The sequence below is a fragment of the Salmo salar genome, unplaced genomic scaffold (assembly GCF_905237065.1).
Source record: "Salmo salar unplaced genomic scaffold, Ssal_v3.1, whole genome shotgun sequence".
NCBI lineage: Eukaryota > Metazoa > Chordata > Actinopteri > Salmoniformes > Salmonidae > Salmo > Salmo salar.
Genome location: NW_025550456.1, coordinates 65001 through 78208, shown reverse-complemented (window position 1 = coordinate 78208; position 13208 = coordinate 65001). Strand labels below are relative to the sequence as shown.

At 45.7% G+C, this 13208-nt stretch overlaps 1 protein-coding gene across 1 annotated transcript in view; it reads right to left on the bottom strand.

Annotated features, from left to right (window-relative positions):
• Nucleotides 1–13208, bottom strand: part of LOC123739469 (calcium/calmodulin-dependent protein kinase type II delta 2 chain) — a gene marked incomplete at its 5' end in the record, with an annotated part of 57630 nt that overhangs the window by 39685 nt on the left and 4737 nt on the right. Inside the window, 9 exons of the mRNA XM_045713816.1 lie at nucleotides 5593–5601; nucleotides 5685–5740; nucleotides 5824–5832; nucleotides 5916–6000; nucleotides 6914–6988; nucleotides 7357–7449; nucleotides 7667–7731; nucleotides 8607–8703; nucleotides 9065–9069. Of these exons, the coding sequence (XP_045569772.1) occupies nucleotides 5593–5601; nucleotides 5685–5740; nucleotides 5824–5832; nucleotides 5916–6000; nucleotides 6914–6988; nucleotides 7357–7449; nucleotides 7667–7731; nucleotides 8607–8703; nucleotides 9065–9069 (494 nt within the window). The remainder of the gene's footprint in view (nucleotides 1–5592; nucleotides 5602–5684; nucleotides 5741–5823; nucleotides 5833–5915; nucleotides 6001–6913; nucleotides 6989–7356; nucleotides 7450–7666; nucleotides 7732–8606; nucleotides 8704–9064; nucleotides 9070–13208) is intronic.

The following is a 13208-nucleotide window of genomic DNA, read 5'->3' as shown; positions in this document are numbered from 1 at the left end:
ATAGGCTATAGGCTATAGAGCGGGGGCAGACAGAGCACCGGTACAGGAATAGAGCCCTGGGCAGACAGTAGAGTCCGGTATAGGGAATAGGATATAGAGCTTGGGCAGACAGCAGAGCATGGTATAGGAACAGGATACAGAGCCCTCGCAGACAGCAGAGCACGGTATAGGAATAGAATACAGAGCCGGGCAGACAGCAGAGCCCGCATAGAACAGGATACAGAGCTCGGGGCAGACAGTGCAGAGCACGGCATAGGAACAGGATATAGGAGCCCTGGGCAGACAGCAGAGCACGGCATAGAACAGGATACAGACCCCGGCAGACAGCAGAGCACCCCATAGGAACAGGATATGAGCCCTGGGCAGACAGTAGAGCACGGCATAGGAATAGATATATTGCAGACAGCAGAGCAACGGTATGGAACAGGATATAGAGCCTGGGCAGACAGCAGAGCACCGTATAGGGAATAGGATATAGAGCTCTGGGCAGACAGCAGGCAACGGCATAGGAATAGGGCATAGAGCCCTGGGCAGACAGCAGAGCACGGCATAGGAACAGGGCATAGAGCCGGCAGACAGTAGTGCACGCATAGGGAATAGCATAGAGCTCTGGGCAGACAGCAGAGCACGCGCATAGGAGAACAGGGCACAGAGCCCCGGGCAGACAGCAGAGACACCGATAGGAACAGAGCTCTGGGCAGACAGCAGAGCACTGTATAGGAATAGGCCAAGACCCTGGGCAGACAGCAGAGCACGCATAGGAACAGGATACAGACTCTGCGCAGACAGCAGCACACGGCATAGGGAACAGAGCCTGGGCAGACAGCAGAGCACGGCACAGGAATAGGCATAGAGCCCCGGGCAGACAGTAGCGCAACCGCATAGGAACAGGGCATAGAGCCCTGGCAGACTAAATAACAGGCATAGAGCCTGGGCAGACAGCAGCACATGGCACAGGGAACAGAGCCTGGCAGACAGCAGAGCACCGGCATAGGGAACAGAGCCTGGGGCAGACAGCAGAGCACCCCATAGGGAATAGGGCATAGAGCCTCCTGGGCAGACAGCAGCCCATGGTATGGGGAACAGAGCTCTGGGCAGACAGCAGACACCATAGAACAGAGTCTGGGCAGACAGCAGCACATGGTATAGGAACAGAGCTCCGGGCAGACAGCAGAGTACCCTAGAATAGGCCACAGAGCCAGGGCAGACAGCAGCACACCCGCACAGGAACAGAGCTGGCAGACAGCAGTGCACGGTATAGGGAACAGGCTTAGAGCCCGGGTAGGCGTAGGCACGGCATAGGGAATAGGGCATAGAGCTCTGGGCAGACAGCAGAGCACGGCATAGGGAATAGGCCATAGAGCCCTGGGGGCAGACAGCAGAGCAACGGCATAGGAACAGGGCATAGAGCTCCGGCAGACAGTAGAGCACCGTATAGGAATAGGCTTGGGGGCAGCAGTAGAGCACGGTATAGGAATAGATACAGAGCCCGGGCAGACAGTAGAGCACGGTATAGGGAATAGGATATAGAGCCCTGGGCAGACAGCAGAGCACGCCATAGGAACAGGATATAGAGCCCGGCAGACAGCAGAGCAACCCGGGTATAGGAACAGGATATAGAGCCCCGGAGCGATAGAATAGGCTATAGAGCTCTGGGTAGACAGTAGTACACCTGTATAGGGAATAGGGCATAGAGCTCTGGGTAGACAGTAGAGTACCGTATAGGGAATAGGGTATAGAGCTCTGGGGAGACAGTAGTGCACGGTATAGGAATAGGCTATAGAGCTCTGGGCAGACAGTAGAGATACGGTATAGGAATAGAGCTCTGGGTAGACAGTAGAGTACCGGTATAGGGAATAGAGCTCTGGGCAGACAGTAGAGTACGGTATAGGAATAGGGTATAGAGCTCTGGGCAGACAGTAGAGTACGGTATAGGGAATAGGGTATAAAGCCCTGGGTAGACAGTAGTACACTTGTATAGGGAATAGAGCTCTGGGTAGACAGTAGAGTACGGCATAGGAATAGGGTATAGAGCTCTGGGTAGACAGTAGTACACTGTATAGGAATAGGGTATAGAGCTCTGGGGGCAGACAGTAGAGTATGGTATAGGGAATAGGGTATAGAGCTCTGGGTAGACAGTAGTACATGGTATAGGAATAGAGCTCTGGGCAGACAGTAGAGCACGTATAGGGAATAGAGACTCTGGGTAGACAGTAGAGTACGGTATAGGGAATAGGGTATAGAGCTCTGGGCAGACAGTAGCACACCGGTATAGGAATAGAGCTCTGGGCAGACAGTATGCACGTATAGGAATAGGCATAGAGCTCTGGGCAGACAGTAGTGCATATAGGGTATAGGGAATAGAGTTCTGGGTAGACAGTAGAGAATACCGTATAGGGAATAGGGCATAGAGCTCTGGGTAGACAGTAGAGTATGGTATAGGGAATAGGATATAGAGCTCTTGGTAGACAGTAGAGCACGTATAGGAATAGGATATAGAGCTCTGGGTAGACAGTAGAGTATGGTATAGGAATAGGATATAGAGCTCTTGGCAGACAGTAGAGTACGGTATAGGAATAGGATATAGAGCTCTGGGCAGACAGTAGAGTACGGCATAGGAATAGGATATAGAGCTCTGGGAGACAGTAGAGTACGGTATAGGGAATAGGATATAGAGCTCCTGGTAGACAGTAGAGTACAGCACAGGGAATAGGATATAGAGCTCTGGGCAGACAGTGAGTAAGGTATAGGAATAGGATATAGAGCTCTGGGCAGACAGTAGAGTACGGTATAGGGAATAGGATATAGAGCTCCTGGGCAGACAGTAGAGCACGGTATAGGGAATAGGACATAGAGCTCTGGGTAGACGTAGAGTACCCTATAGGAATAGGATATAGAGCTCTGGGTAGACAGAAGAGCACCGTATAGGGAATAGGGTATAGAGCTCTGGGTAGACAGTAGAGTACGGTATAGGGAATAGGGTATAGAGCTCTGGGTAGACAGTAATGCACGGTATAGGAATAGGGTATAGAGCTCTGGGTAGACAGTAGAGCACATAGGGAATAGGGTATAGAGCTCTGCGTAGACAGTAGAGTACTGGTATAGAATAGAGCTCTGGGTAGACAGTAGAGCACGGTATAGGAATAGGGTATAGAGCTCTGGGTAGACAGTAGAGTACGGTATAGGGAATAGGATATAGAGCTCTGGGCAGACAGTAGTACACGTATAGGGAATAGAGCTCTGGGTAGACAGTAGAGTACGGTATAGGGAATAGGGTATAGAGATCTGGGTAGACAGTAGTGCACGGTATAGGAATAGGCTACAGACTCTGGTAGACAGCAGAGTATGGTATAGGAATGGGTATAGAGCTCTGGCAGCAGTAGCACATGGTATAGGAATAGAGCTCTGGGCAAGACAGTAGATACGTATAGGAAACAGAGCTCTGGGCAGACAGTAGAGTACAGTATAGGAATAGGGTATAGAGCTTTGGGCAGACAGTAGTACATGGTATGGGGAATAGAGCTCTGGGTAGACAGCAGTACACGGCATAGGAATAGACTCTGGGTAGACAGTAGTACATGGTATAGGGAATAGAGCTCTGGGTAGACAGCGATACGCGTATAGGGAATAGGGTATAGAGCATGGGTAGACAGCAGTACACGTTATAGGGAATAGGGTATAGAGCCTGGGAGACAGTAGTGCACGGTATAGGGAATAGGGATAGAGCTCTGGGTAGACAGTAGAGTACGGTATAGGGAATAGGTATAGAGCTCTGGGTAGACAGTAGAGTACGGTATAGGGAATAGAGCTCTGGGTAGACAGTAGAGCACGTATAGGAATAGGATATAGAGCTCTGGGTAGACAGTAGAGCACGGTATAGGAATAGGATATAGAGCTCTGGGTAGACAGTAGAGTACGGTATAGGGAATAGGATATAGAGCTCTGGGCAGACAGTAGAGTACAGTATAGGGAATAGGATATAGAGCTCTGGGTAGACAGTAGAGTACGGTATAGGGACCAGGATGAGCTCTGGTAGACAGTAGAGTACGGTATAGGAATAGGATATAGAGCTCTGGGTAGACAGTAGAGATACCCGTATAGGGAATAGGATATAGAGCTGTGGGTAGACAGTAGAGTACGGTATAGGGAATAGGATATAGAGCTCTGGGTAGACAGCAGTGCACGCGTATAGGGAATAGGGTATAGAGCTCTGGGCAGACAGTAGAGTATGGTATAGGAATAGTGTATAGAGCTCTGGGTAGACAGTAGAGCACGCGTATAGGAATAGGGTAGAGGCTCTGGGTAGACAGTAGAGTACGGTATAGGGTATAGGAATAGAGTTCTGGGCAGACAGTAGAGTACGGAATAGGGAATAGGATATAGAGTTCTGGGTAGACAGTAGAGTACGGTATAGAGGAATAGGGTATAGAGCTCTGGGTAGACAGTAGAGTACGCGTATAGGAATAGGATATAGAGCTCTGGGCAGACAGTAGAGTACGGTATAGGGAATAGGATATAGAGCTCTGGGAGACAGTAGAGTACGGTATAGGGAATAGGATATAGAGCTGTGGGTAGACAGTAGAGCACGGTATAGGAACAGGATATAGAGCTCTGGGCAGACAGTAGCGCACGGTATAGGGAATAGGGTATAGAGCTCTGGGTAGACAGTAGAGCACGGTATAGGGAATAGGCTATAGAGCTCTGGGCAGAGTAGAGTACGGTATAGGGAATAGGGTAGAGAGCTCTGGGTAGACAGTAGAGTACGGTATAGGTATAGGGAATAGAGTTCTGGGTAGACAGTAGAGTACGGTATAGGGAATAGGATATAGAGTTCTGGGTAGACAGTAGAGTACGGTATAGGAATAGGGTATAGAGCTCTGGGTAGACAGTGCAGAGTATGTTATAGGAATAGGGTATAGAGCTCTGGGTAACAGTAGAGCACGGTATAGGGATAGGGAATAGAGTTCTGGGTAGACAGTAGAGTACGTGTATAGGAATAGGATATAGAGCTCTGTGTAGACAGTAGAGTACGTATAGGGAATAGGATATAGAGCTCTGGGTAGACAGTAGAGTACGTATAGGGAATAGGATATAGAGCTCTGGGTAACAGGAGAGTACGGTATAGGGTATAGGGAATAGAGTTCTGGGTAGACAGTAGAGTACGGTATAGGAATAGGTATAGAGCTCTCGCTAGACAGTAGAGTACGGTATAGTATAGAGCCTGGGTAGACAGTAGAGTACGGTATAGGAATAGAGGCTCTGGGCAGACAGTAGAGTACGGTATAAGGAATGGGTATAGAGCTCTGGGTAGACAGTAGAGTACGGTATAGGGAATAGGATATAGAGCTCTGGGTAGACAGTAGAGTACGGTATAGGAATAGAGCCTGGGTAGACAGTAGAGTACATAGGGTATAGAGCTCTGGGTAGACAGTAGAGTACGGTATAGGGAATAGGGTATAGAGCTCTGGGTAGACAGTAGAGTACGGTATAGGGAATAGGATATAGAGCTCTGGGTAGACAGTAGTACACGGTATAGGAGAGACACATCCCTGAGTTCTGATTAGAACAGAGGACAGTGAAAGAGAGTGTTACCTTGAGTTTCTGATTAGAACAGAGGACAGTGAAAGAGGAGTGTTAACTTGAGTTTCTGATTAGAACAGAGGACAGTGAAAGAGGAGTGTTACCTTGAGTTTCTCGATTGGAACAGAGGACAGTGAAAGAGGAGTGTTACCTTGAGTTTCTGATTAGAACAGAGGACAGTGAAAGAGGAGTGTTACCTTGAGTTTCTGATTAGAACAGAGGACAGTGAAAGAGGAGTGTTACCTTGAGTTTCTGATTAGAACAGAGGACAGTGAAAGAGGAGTGTTACCCGGAGTTTCTGATTAGAACAGAGGACAGTGAAAGAGGAGTGTTACCTTGAGTTTCCTCCTGGCGCTTGAACTTCTTCAGACACTCCACAGTCTCCTGTCTGTGCATCATGGAAGCTACAGTGGACCGTTGCTGCAGACAGAGAACATAATGTTTGCTGTTCATTTTTATTATTTATTTCACTTTTGTATATTATCTACTTCACTTGCGCTGGCAATGTTAACATATGTTTCCCCATGCCAACAAAGCCCCCTTGAATTGAAAATGTAATTGAATAGAGAGAGAATGTTATTTTATACAGGGGATTCCATTGAGACGAAGGGTCTCATTTCCAATGATGTTGTGGAGGACAACAATTCCAATAATCAATATGATCAATACAATAAACAATACAAATATTTAAACTACAAGATACAGTAACAGATACAGATACATTTACATGACATTTAATCAAAACAATTAGAAATCTCATTAGTGTTTTAAACTGCCCTAGCGGCACTGGGGAATCTAGATGAGGAGAGCTCAAACTACAAGGAGGATTTACCAAACTTAGTGGAGACAAGAGGGACCTCAACAGTTAACCAACCCTTATAGTGGTACATTTCAACTGGGAAGTGAAGGAGGTATGTTGGAGCAGAGCTTTGTAAACAACGTGGGAGTAATGAAGAGATCTACAGGACTTTACTGAGGGACCAGACAAACCTTTTGATACAGGATGTAGTGGTGAGTATTACAACTGTCCCCTGTGTGTGTGTGTGTGTGTGTGTGTGTGTGTGTGTGTGTTTCTGTGTGTGTGTGTGTGTGTGTGTTTCTTGTTGTGTCTGTGTGCACGCGTGTTTCTGTGTTCTGTGTGTGTGTTTTCTGTGTGTGTGTGTGTCTGTGTGTACGCGTGTTTCTGTGTGTCTGTGTGTGTGTGTATGTGTGTGTGTGTGTGTGTGTGTGTGTGTGTGTGTGTGTGTGTGTGTGTGTGTGTGTGTGTGTGTGTGTGTTGTCCATACACAGATCCAGGGGTGTTTGAGGGCCTCTGCGGTGGTGATGCGTTTGCCGGGTTGATGGTCAACATCTTATTGATCAGGTCTTTGGCATCAGGAGTCACCGTGTCCCACTCTGGAGATGGGAACTATAGACACACACTACACACAATCAGTCAGTCAATCAATCAATCATCAGGAGTCACCATGTCCCACTCTGGAGATGAGAAACTATAGACACATTACACACAATCAGTCAGTCCATCAATCAATCAATACATTCCACCATTCTGTCTATTCATTAATTTCCAACACCAGTGAAGAGAGAGACAGAGAGAGAGGGAGAGACAGAGTGAGAGAGAGAGAGAGAGAGAGGCACAACAGATAAACAGAGGGATAGAGGTTGGTAGTTCTCACTCGTAGAGAGTCAGACAGACAGAGACATAGAGGTTGGTAGTTCTCACATCGTAGAGAGGAGAGTCAGACAGACAGATAGATAGAGGTTGGTAGTTCTCACATCATAGGCTCCAGCCTTGATCTGCTGGTACAGTCTGTGCTGGTCCTCGTCCCAGAAGGGAGGGTAACCGACCAATAGGATGTACAGGATCACCTGGAAGGAAAATACACACGCTAATCATCACCCACAGATCAAAATAACACAGTCTTGACCCCAAACTGACCCCTTTTTGAAATTTCACTTCCGAATTGGAATGGAATTGAGCCAACTTCAGCAGGGAACAATGATTTGAAACAATCACATAGAAGTATGTTATTTAGTTTAGTTCCAGGGTAAAGGTTGTTTGTTTACCACAGGCCCACAAGTCCACAGGCTTCCCATATGGGTCTTTTCTCAGGACCTCTGGAGACAGGTAGCCTGGAGTACTAGCAAAACCTATAGGGGAGGAGGGAGGATAGGGAGGAGAGAGGGGAAGGGAGGGATAGGGAGAGGAGGGAGGGACAGGGAGAGAGGGGAGGGAGGGGGAGAGAGGGAGGAGGGAAGAGAGGGAAGGAGAGGGAGGGATAGGGAGGAGAGAGGGAAGGGGGAGGGGGGGAGGGAGGGAGGGAGGGAGGAGGGAGGGAGGGAGGGAGGGAGGGAGGGAGGGAGGGAGGGGGAGGGAGGGATAGGGAGAGGGAGGGAGGGAGGGGGGAGGGATCGGGAGAGGAGAGGGGGAGGGATAGGGAGAGGGAGGGAGGGAGGGGGAGGGATAGGGAGAGTGAGAATACATGGATAGTGTATCAATGGTTTGATTGATTGATTGATTGATTGATTGATTGATTGATTGATTGATTGATTTGAGTAATTGTTCGGCAAATAATTAATTGATTACTTGAGTGAGTCATTGATTGATTAAATCGATTAATCAGTACATTTTTACATTTTAGTGATTCTTATCCAGAGTGACTTACAGGACAAATAAGGGTTAATCAACAGATTTTCACCTAGTCAGCTTGGGGATTCGAACCAATTGACCTTTCTTTAACCGTTAGGCTACCTGCTGCCCTGACAATTTAAAGTGGTAAGAGGTTAGGGGTCAATTCTAGACCAGGTCTGTATGTCCTCAACACTCACACTAGTGTGCAGAACCCGACCGACCTGCACTGTGCTGGCTGGGCATTATTTATTTTCCCCATTAGCCTTTCCATCACAGTACCAGAAACTACAGTGGACTCGTAATCAGGCCAGCCGAGTACAGCTCGGCCGTTCAGCTCAGTGAAAACACACACTGTGTCCCTCCCATAGGAGAGAAGCCAGTCCACGGTACTCACCAAACCATGCCTGTTGGTCGGCCTGCACCTCGATGGCGAGCCCAAAGTCAGCAAGAACCGCCGCCTTCAGCTTACTGGCCAACAGGAGGTTCTCAGGCTGGAGGGGGCGGAGTCAAATGGGTTAGAGGTAACAAGACGCTCCGGGTAACCGTGGCCGTAGACACAGATGTACAATCGGCTTTAGCTTCACGCAAGGATGTCACTATATGGCCAAGCTGCAAAAGTCAGAACCTGCCCCTCCCACCCATCTATTTCTACAATTTATCTTAAATCTAAACTTAACAACACTGCTAACCTTATGCCTATCCCCTAACCTTAAATTAAGACCAAATAACTCAAATATACAGTATATTTTCATACAATTTTAAGATTTGGACAATTTTTTGAGTTTGCAGCTTGGCCATCTAGTGGCAACCATTTAGACTAAACTGAGAGCTTAGATCAGTGTCTAGGGCAACCTGTCCTACAGACACACACAAAGAGAGACAAAGAGACAACGGTTGAACAGAACACACTAACACAACAACACACTGTGGCATAAATACATACAGACACACAGACAGACACACACTAACACAACAACACACTGTGGCATAAATACATACAGACACACACACAGACAGACACACACTAACACAACACACTGGGCATAAATACATACAGACACACACACAGACACACACTAACACAACAACACACTGTGGCATAAATACATACAGACACACACACAGACAAAGAAACCCACACACAAACACACAGACAGACACACAGACAGACACACACAGACACAGACACACACACAGACACCTTCAGATGTACAATGCAAAACATGGGGTTATGGTGATGGTGATAATTATGGTGATGATGATGGTGATGGTCTGACCATACAAACCTTCAGGTCCTGTGAACGATACCATTGACATGGCAGTGATGAACACTCTCTCACAATCTGCTGTATGCAATGACTGAAGGAGGAGAGACAGAAAAGAGAGAGAGAGAAGAAAGAGGAGAGAGAGAAAAGAGAGGAGAGAGGAGAGAGAAGAAAGAGAAGGGAGAGAGAAAAGAGAGGAGAGAAGAAAGAGAAGAGAGAAAGAAAAGAGAGGAGAGAGAGAGAAAAGAGAGGAGTGAAGAGAGAGAGAAGAGATAAATAGACAGGGGAGAAACATTTTATTATATAAACAACGGTGTTTGATAAAGACACTGACCAAATGTTCAACAACAAACGGAAAATACCACATACTGTGTTTCTGTGCCTGTTTCTGTAAGAGACAAAGGTCTACTCTCTGTTTGATCAGAGTAAAGAAACAGCCCACTACAGATTCCAGAGTTAAACAATACTCTCTGTTTGATCAGAGTAAAAACAGCCCACTCAAGCAGATTATAGAGTTAAACAATACTCTCTCTTCCCCTCCACCCTCTCGCTCTTTCCCCCCCCCCTCCCTTCTCTCTCTTCCCCTTATCTCTCTCTCCTTCCCTCTCTCCCTCTCTTTACGGAGATTGTATTTCAACATAAAGTCTGTAGTGGAAGCAGGTTCCATATCTATGGATAGGTCCCCAAATTGCACCCTATTCCCTATGTAGTGCACACATTTCACCAGAGTCCTATGAGTTGCCATGGCGCCTTAGAAGCCCTGCTAGCAGCCCAAGTACATATTCAGTTGTTTGTAATTGTTGTTTTTGAAATCAGCTCTGTCGTTTTTTTTATAACATAGAGCTTTTATTGCATGTATCTGGTGTTTTTTGAGCCATGGATTTACAGGTTGACTGACAGGGGAACACTTTTTGGCTAGCTAGTGTCATGACTTCCTGTGAGGATCCAAAGACCGGGATACAATGGATCAACGCCCATCAGACCTCTTACCCGCAGAGGGGAGGAAGGGATTGATGTGGGGTTTCATGACACCTCACGGGTCCTAAATTGTAAATCTCTAGTAGGGGGAAACTTTCTCTCTCTACCCTTTTAGTATTGAGATTGGAATCTTTTGTTACAGAGACGTTTTGCCGCCCAAAAACTCCTAACATCCAACAGTGAACACTGGGACAATAATTTTAACATCCGAATGAATGCGTATGAGAGAGATGGAATATGGAAATTAATGTTTATTTTGTGATGTCATTAAAAATTGTATAAAAATTATACTAACAAAAAGACTGTAACATGAAGAGTTTTCACACTGTACGTCAGGTTTCCATCCTTACGTTGTATAGAAAATACAGGGATGAAGAGAATATTTTGATAAGTATAGGAATGTGATTTTAGTTTCCTAACGAGATCATAGTTTTGATACTTTGCCCAGTAAGTAGCCACGCCCGAGGGAGCTCAGAGAGCGCTTCAGCATGACGGAAACACCCCCTTTTACAGAGTGCATAAGGTTGAGTTGAGAATTAACATACCACACCAGAAAGACTCTAGCTGTAGCTTAGGTCTCAATGGTTACGACCCTGAAAATCAACACGAGGTGAAGATGACAAAGTAGCCTCTAACAGTCAATGTTCCGGCTAAATAGCTGTTCTAAGTACTGTAGCTAAGAAAGTGAATTTAAGTAAGACCGTCCGCATTCTCTTCAAACCATTGCTGGGTACACTGTCTTCATCACCCCACTGGGGATCATCGACATGGCTGATTAGCTCTACTGGACCACTCTTCCAGAATGAGTGAAAGTAAACACGGACAATGAAGAAGAAGGACATTGTGACCTCTTGTGGACAATCAGAGCCTTACACTTAAGAACAAGGCCCAACGGAACCCTTTCATGAAGCGAAAACCTTTTCAGAAGCGGAACCCTTTTCACGAAGACTGGTTCCAACAGACATACACGATCAAGGAAGACATTCAACACGTAAATACATTCATTACTTCTTACCCAAACGTGCGGTGGTTCGGGCAAAGTATTGTGATTACTTGTGAGCGTACTTTCCAAATGTATCCAAGTGTTCTCTCTCTCTCTCCTCTCTCTCTCTCTCTCTCTCCCTCTTTACCTCTCCATCTTATGTAACAAGTGTCGTAATGTGTCAGTCCGCTAGGGACCTTTATCGTATTAAGTTTCTAATCAATAACCTATACCGTGTTTTGCGTGTGGGTATCCTGTGTTATCATTTAGTTATTTAGCAAATAAATAATTAAATCAATTTGTGTGGTACGGAATGATCGAGTAAGGCTGGGGTTTGTGCAGATGCAGGAGTATGCTACGTTCAGAATTATGAGACTGATATGAGGAAGTGATTAATTAGATGAATGTTATCGATATATATCTTATAGATCATCTAGGGTTTAATTCGGGAGATGGCAACTGGTAAACAACTGCTTCCGTGGTGCCCCAAATTTTAAATAGTTAATTGTTTCATGATTCATTTAATCGAGTAACAATTACACCTAAAAGTTAGTGATTCGATACATAACAGTCACCAGATTAATGAAAACCAACGACACTAACTAGCTAGCTGGCTAATGTTTTTTTGTTTGAATGATGCATCTAGACACTGTACCAGCTTTTTTGTTTCACCCTGGCTGCCTGTTCCTGGTCTTTTGAAAACATGAATTGAGGAGTCACCGAAGCGTGAGAGGAATGGGAGATACAGCTGAGGAATGCAGTGCTGAGGCAGAGGGCTCATAGTGAGGACGCTGGCATACTACTCTGAATGGTGTGTGGTGAACTTTCTGGTGCTCAGAGCTGCTGTACTGGTTGATCTATTCATGATGATGTACTGGTTGATCTATTCATGATGATGTACTGGTTGATCTAATTATAGCTAGACTATTCATGATGATATACTGGTTGATCTAACTATAGCTAGACTATTCATGATGATGTACTGGTTGATCTATACATGGTGATGTACTGGTTGATCTATTCATGATGATGTACTGGTTGATCTATTCATGATGATGTACTAGGGTTGATCTAACTATAGCTAGACTATTCATGATGAAACTGGTGATCTAACTATAGCTAGACTATTCATGCTGATGTACTGTTGATCTATACATGGTGATGACCGGTTGATCTATTCAGGCGATGTACTGGTTGATCTAACTATAGCTAGACAGTCATGGTGATGTACCGTTTGATTAACTATAGCCAGACTATTCATTATGATATACTGGTTGATCTAACTATAAACCTAGACTATTCGTGATGATGTACTGGTTGATTTATTCATGGTGATGTACTGGTTGGATCGATTCGTGGCGATGTACTGCTTGGATTAACTATAGCTAGACTTTCATGGATGTACTGCTTGATCTAACTATAGCTAGACTATTCATGAGATGATGTATCGCTTGATCTAACTATATGCAGGGACTTATTCATGGTGATGTACTGGTTGATGTATTCGGCGGCGATGTATCTGCTTGGATCTATTCACGGTGATGTACCGCTCGATCTATTCATGGCGATGTACTGGTTGATCTATTCATGGTGATGGTACTGGTTGATTTACTACACGGTGACGTACTGGTTGATTAGACACGATGAATGTACTTGTTGATCTATACACGATGATGTACTGGTTGATCTATTCGCGATGATGTACTGGTTGATCTATAGCATGGTGATGTACTGGTTGATCTATACAGGTGATGTATGCTTGATCTATACA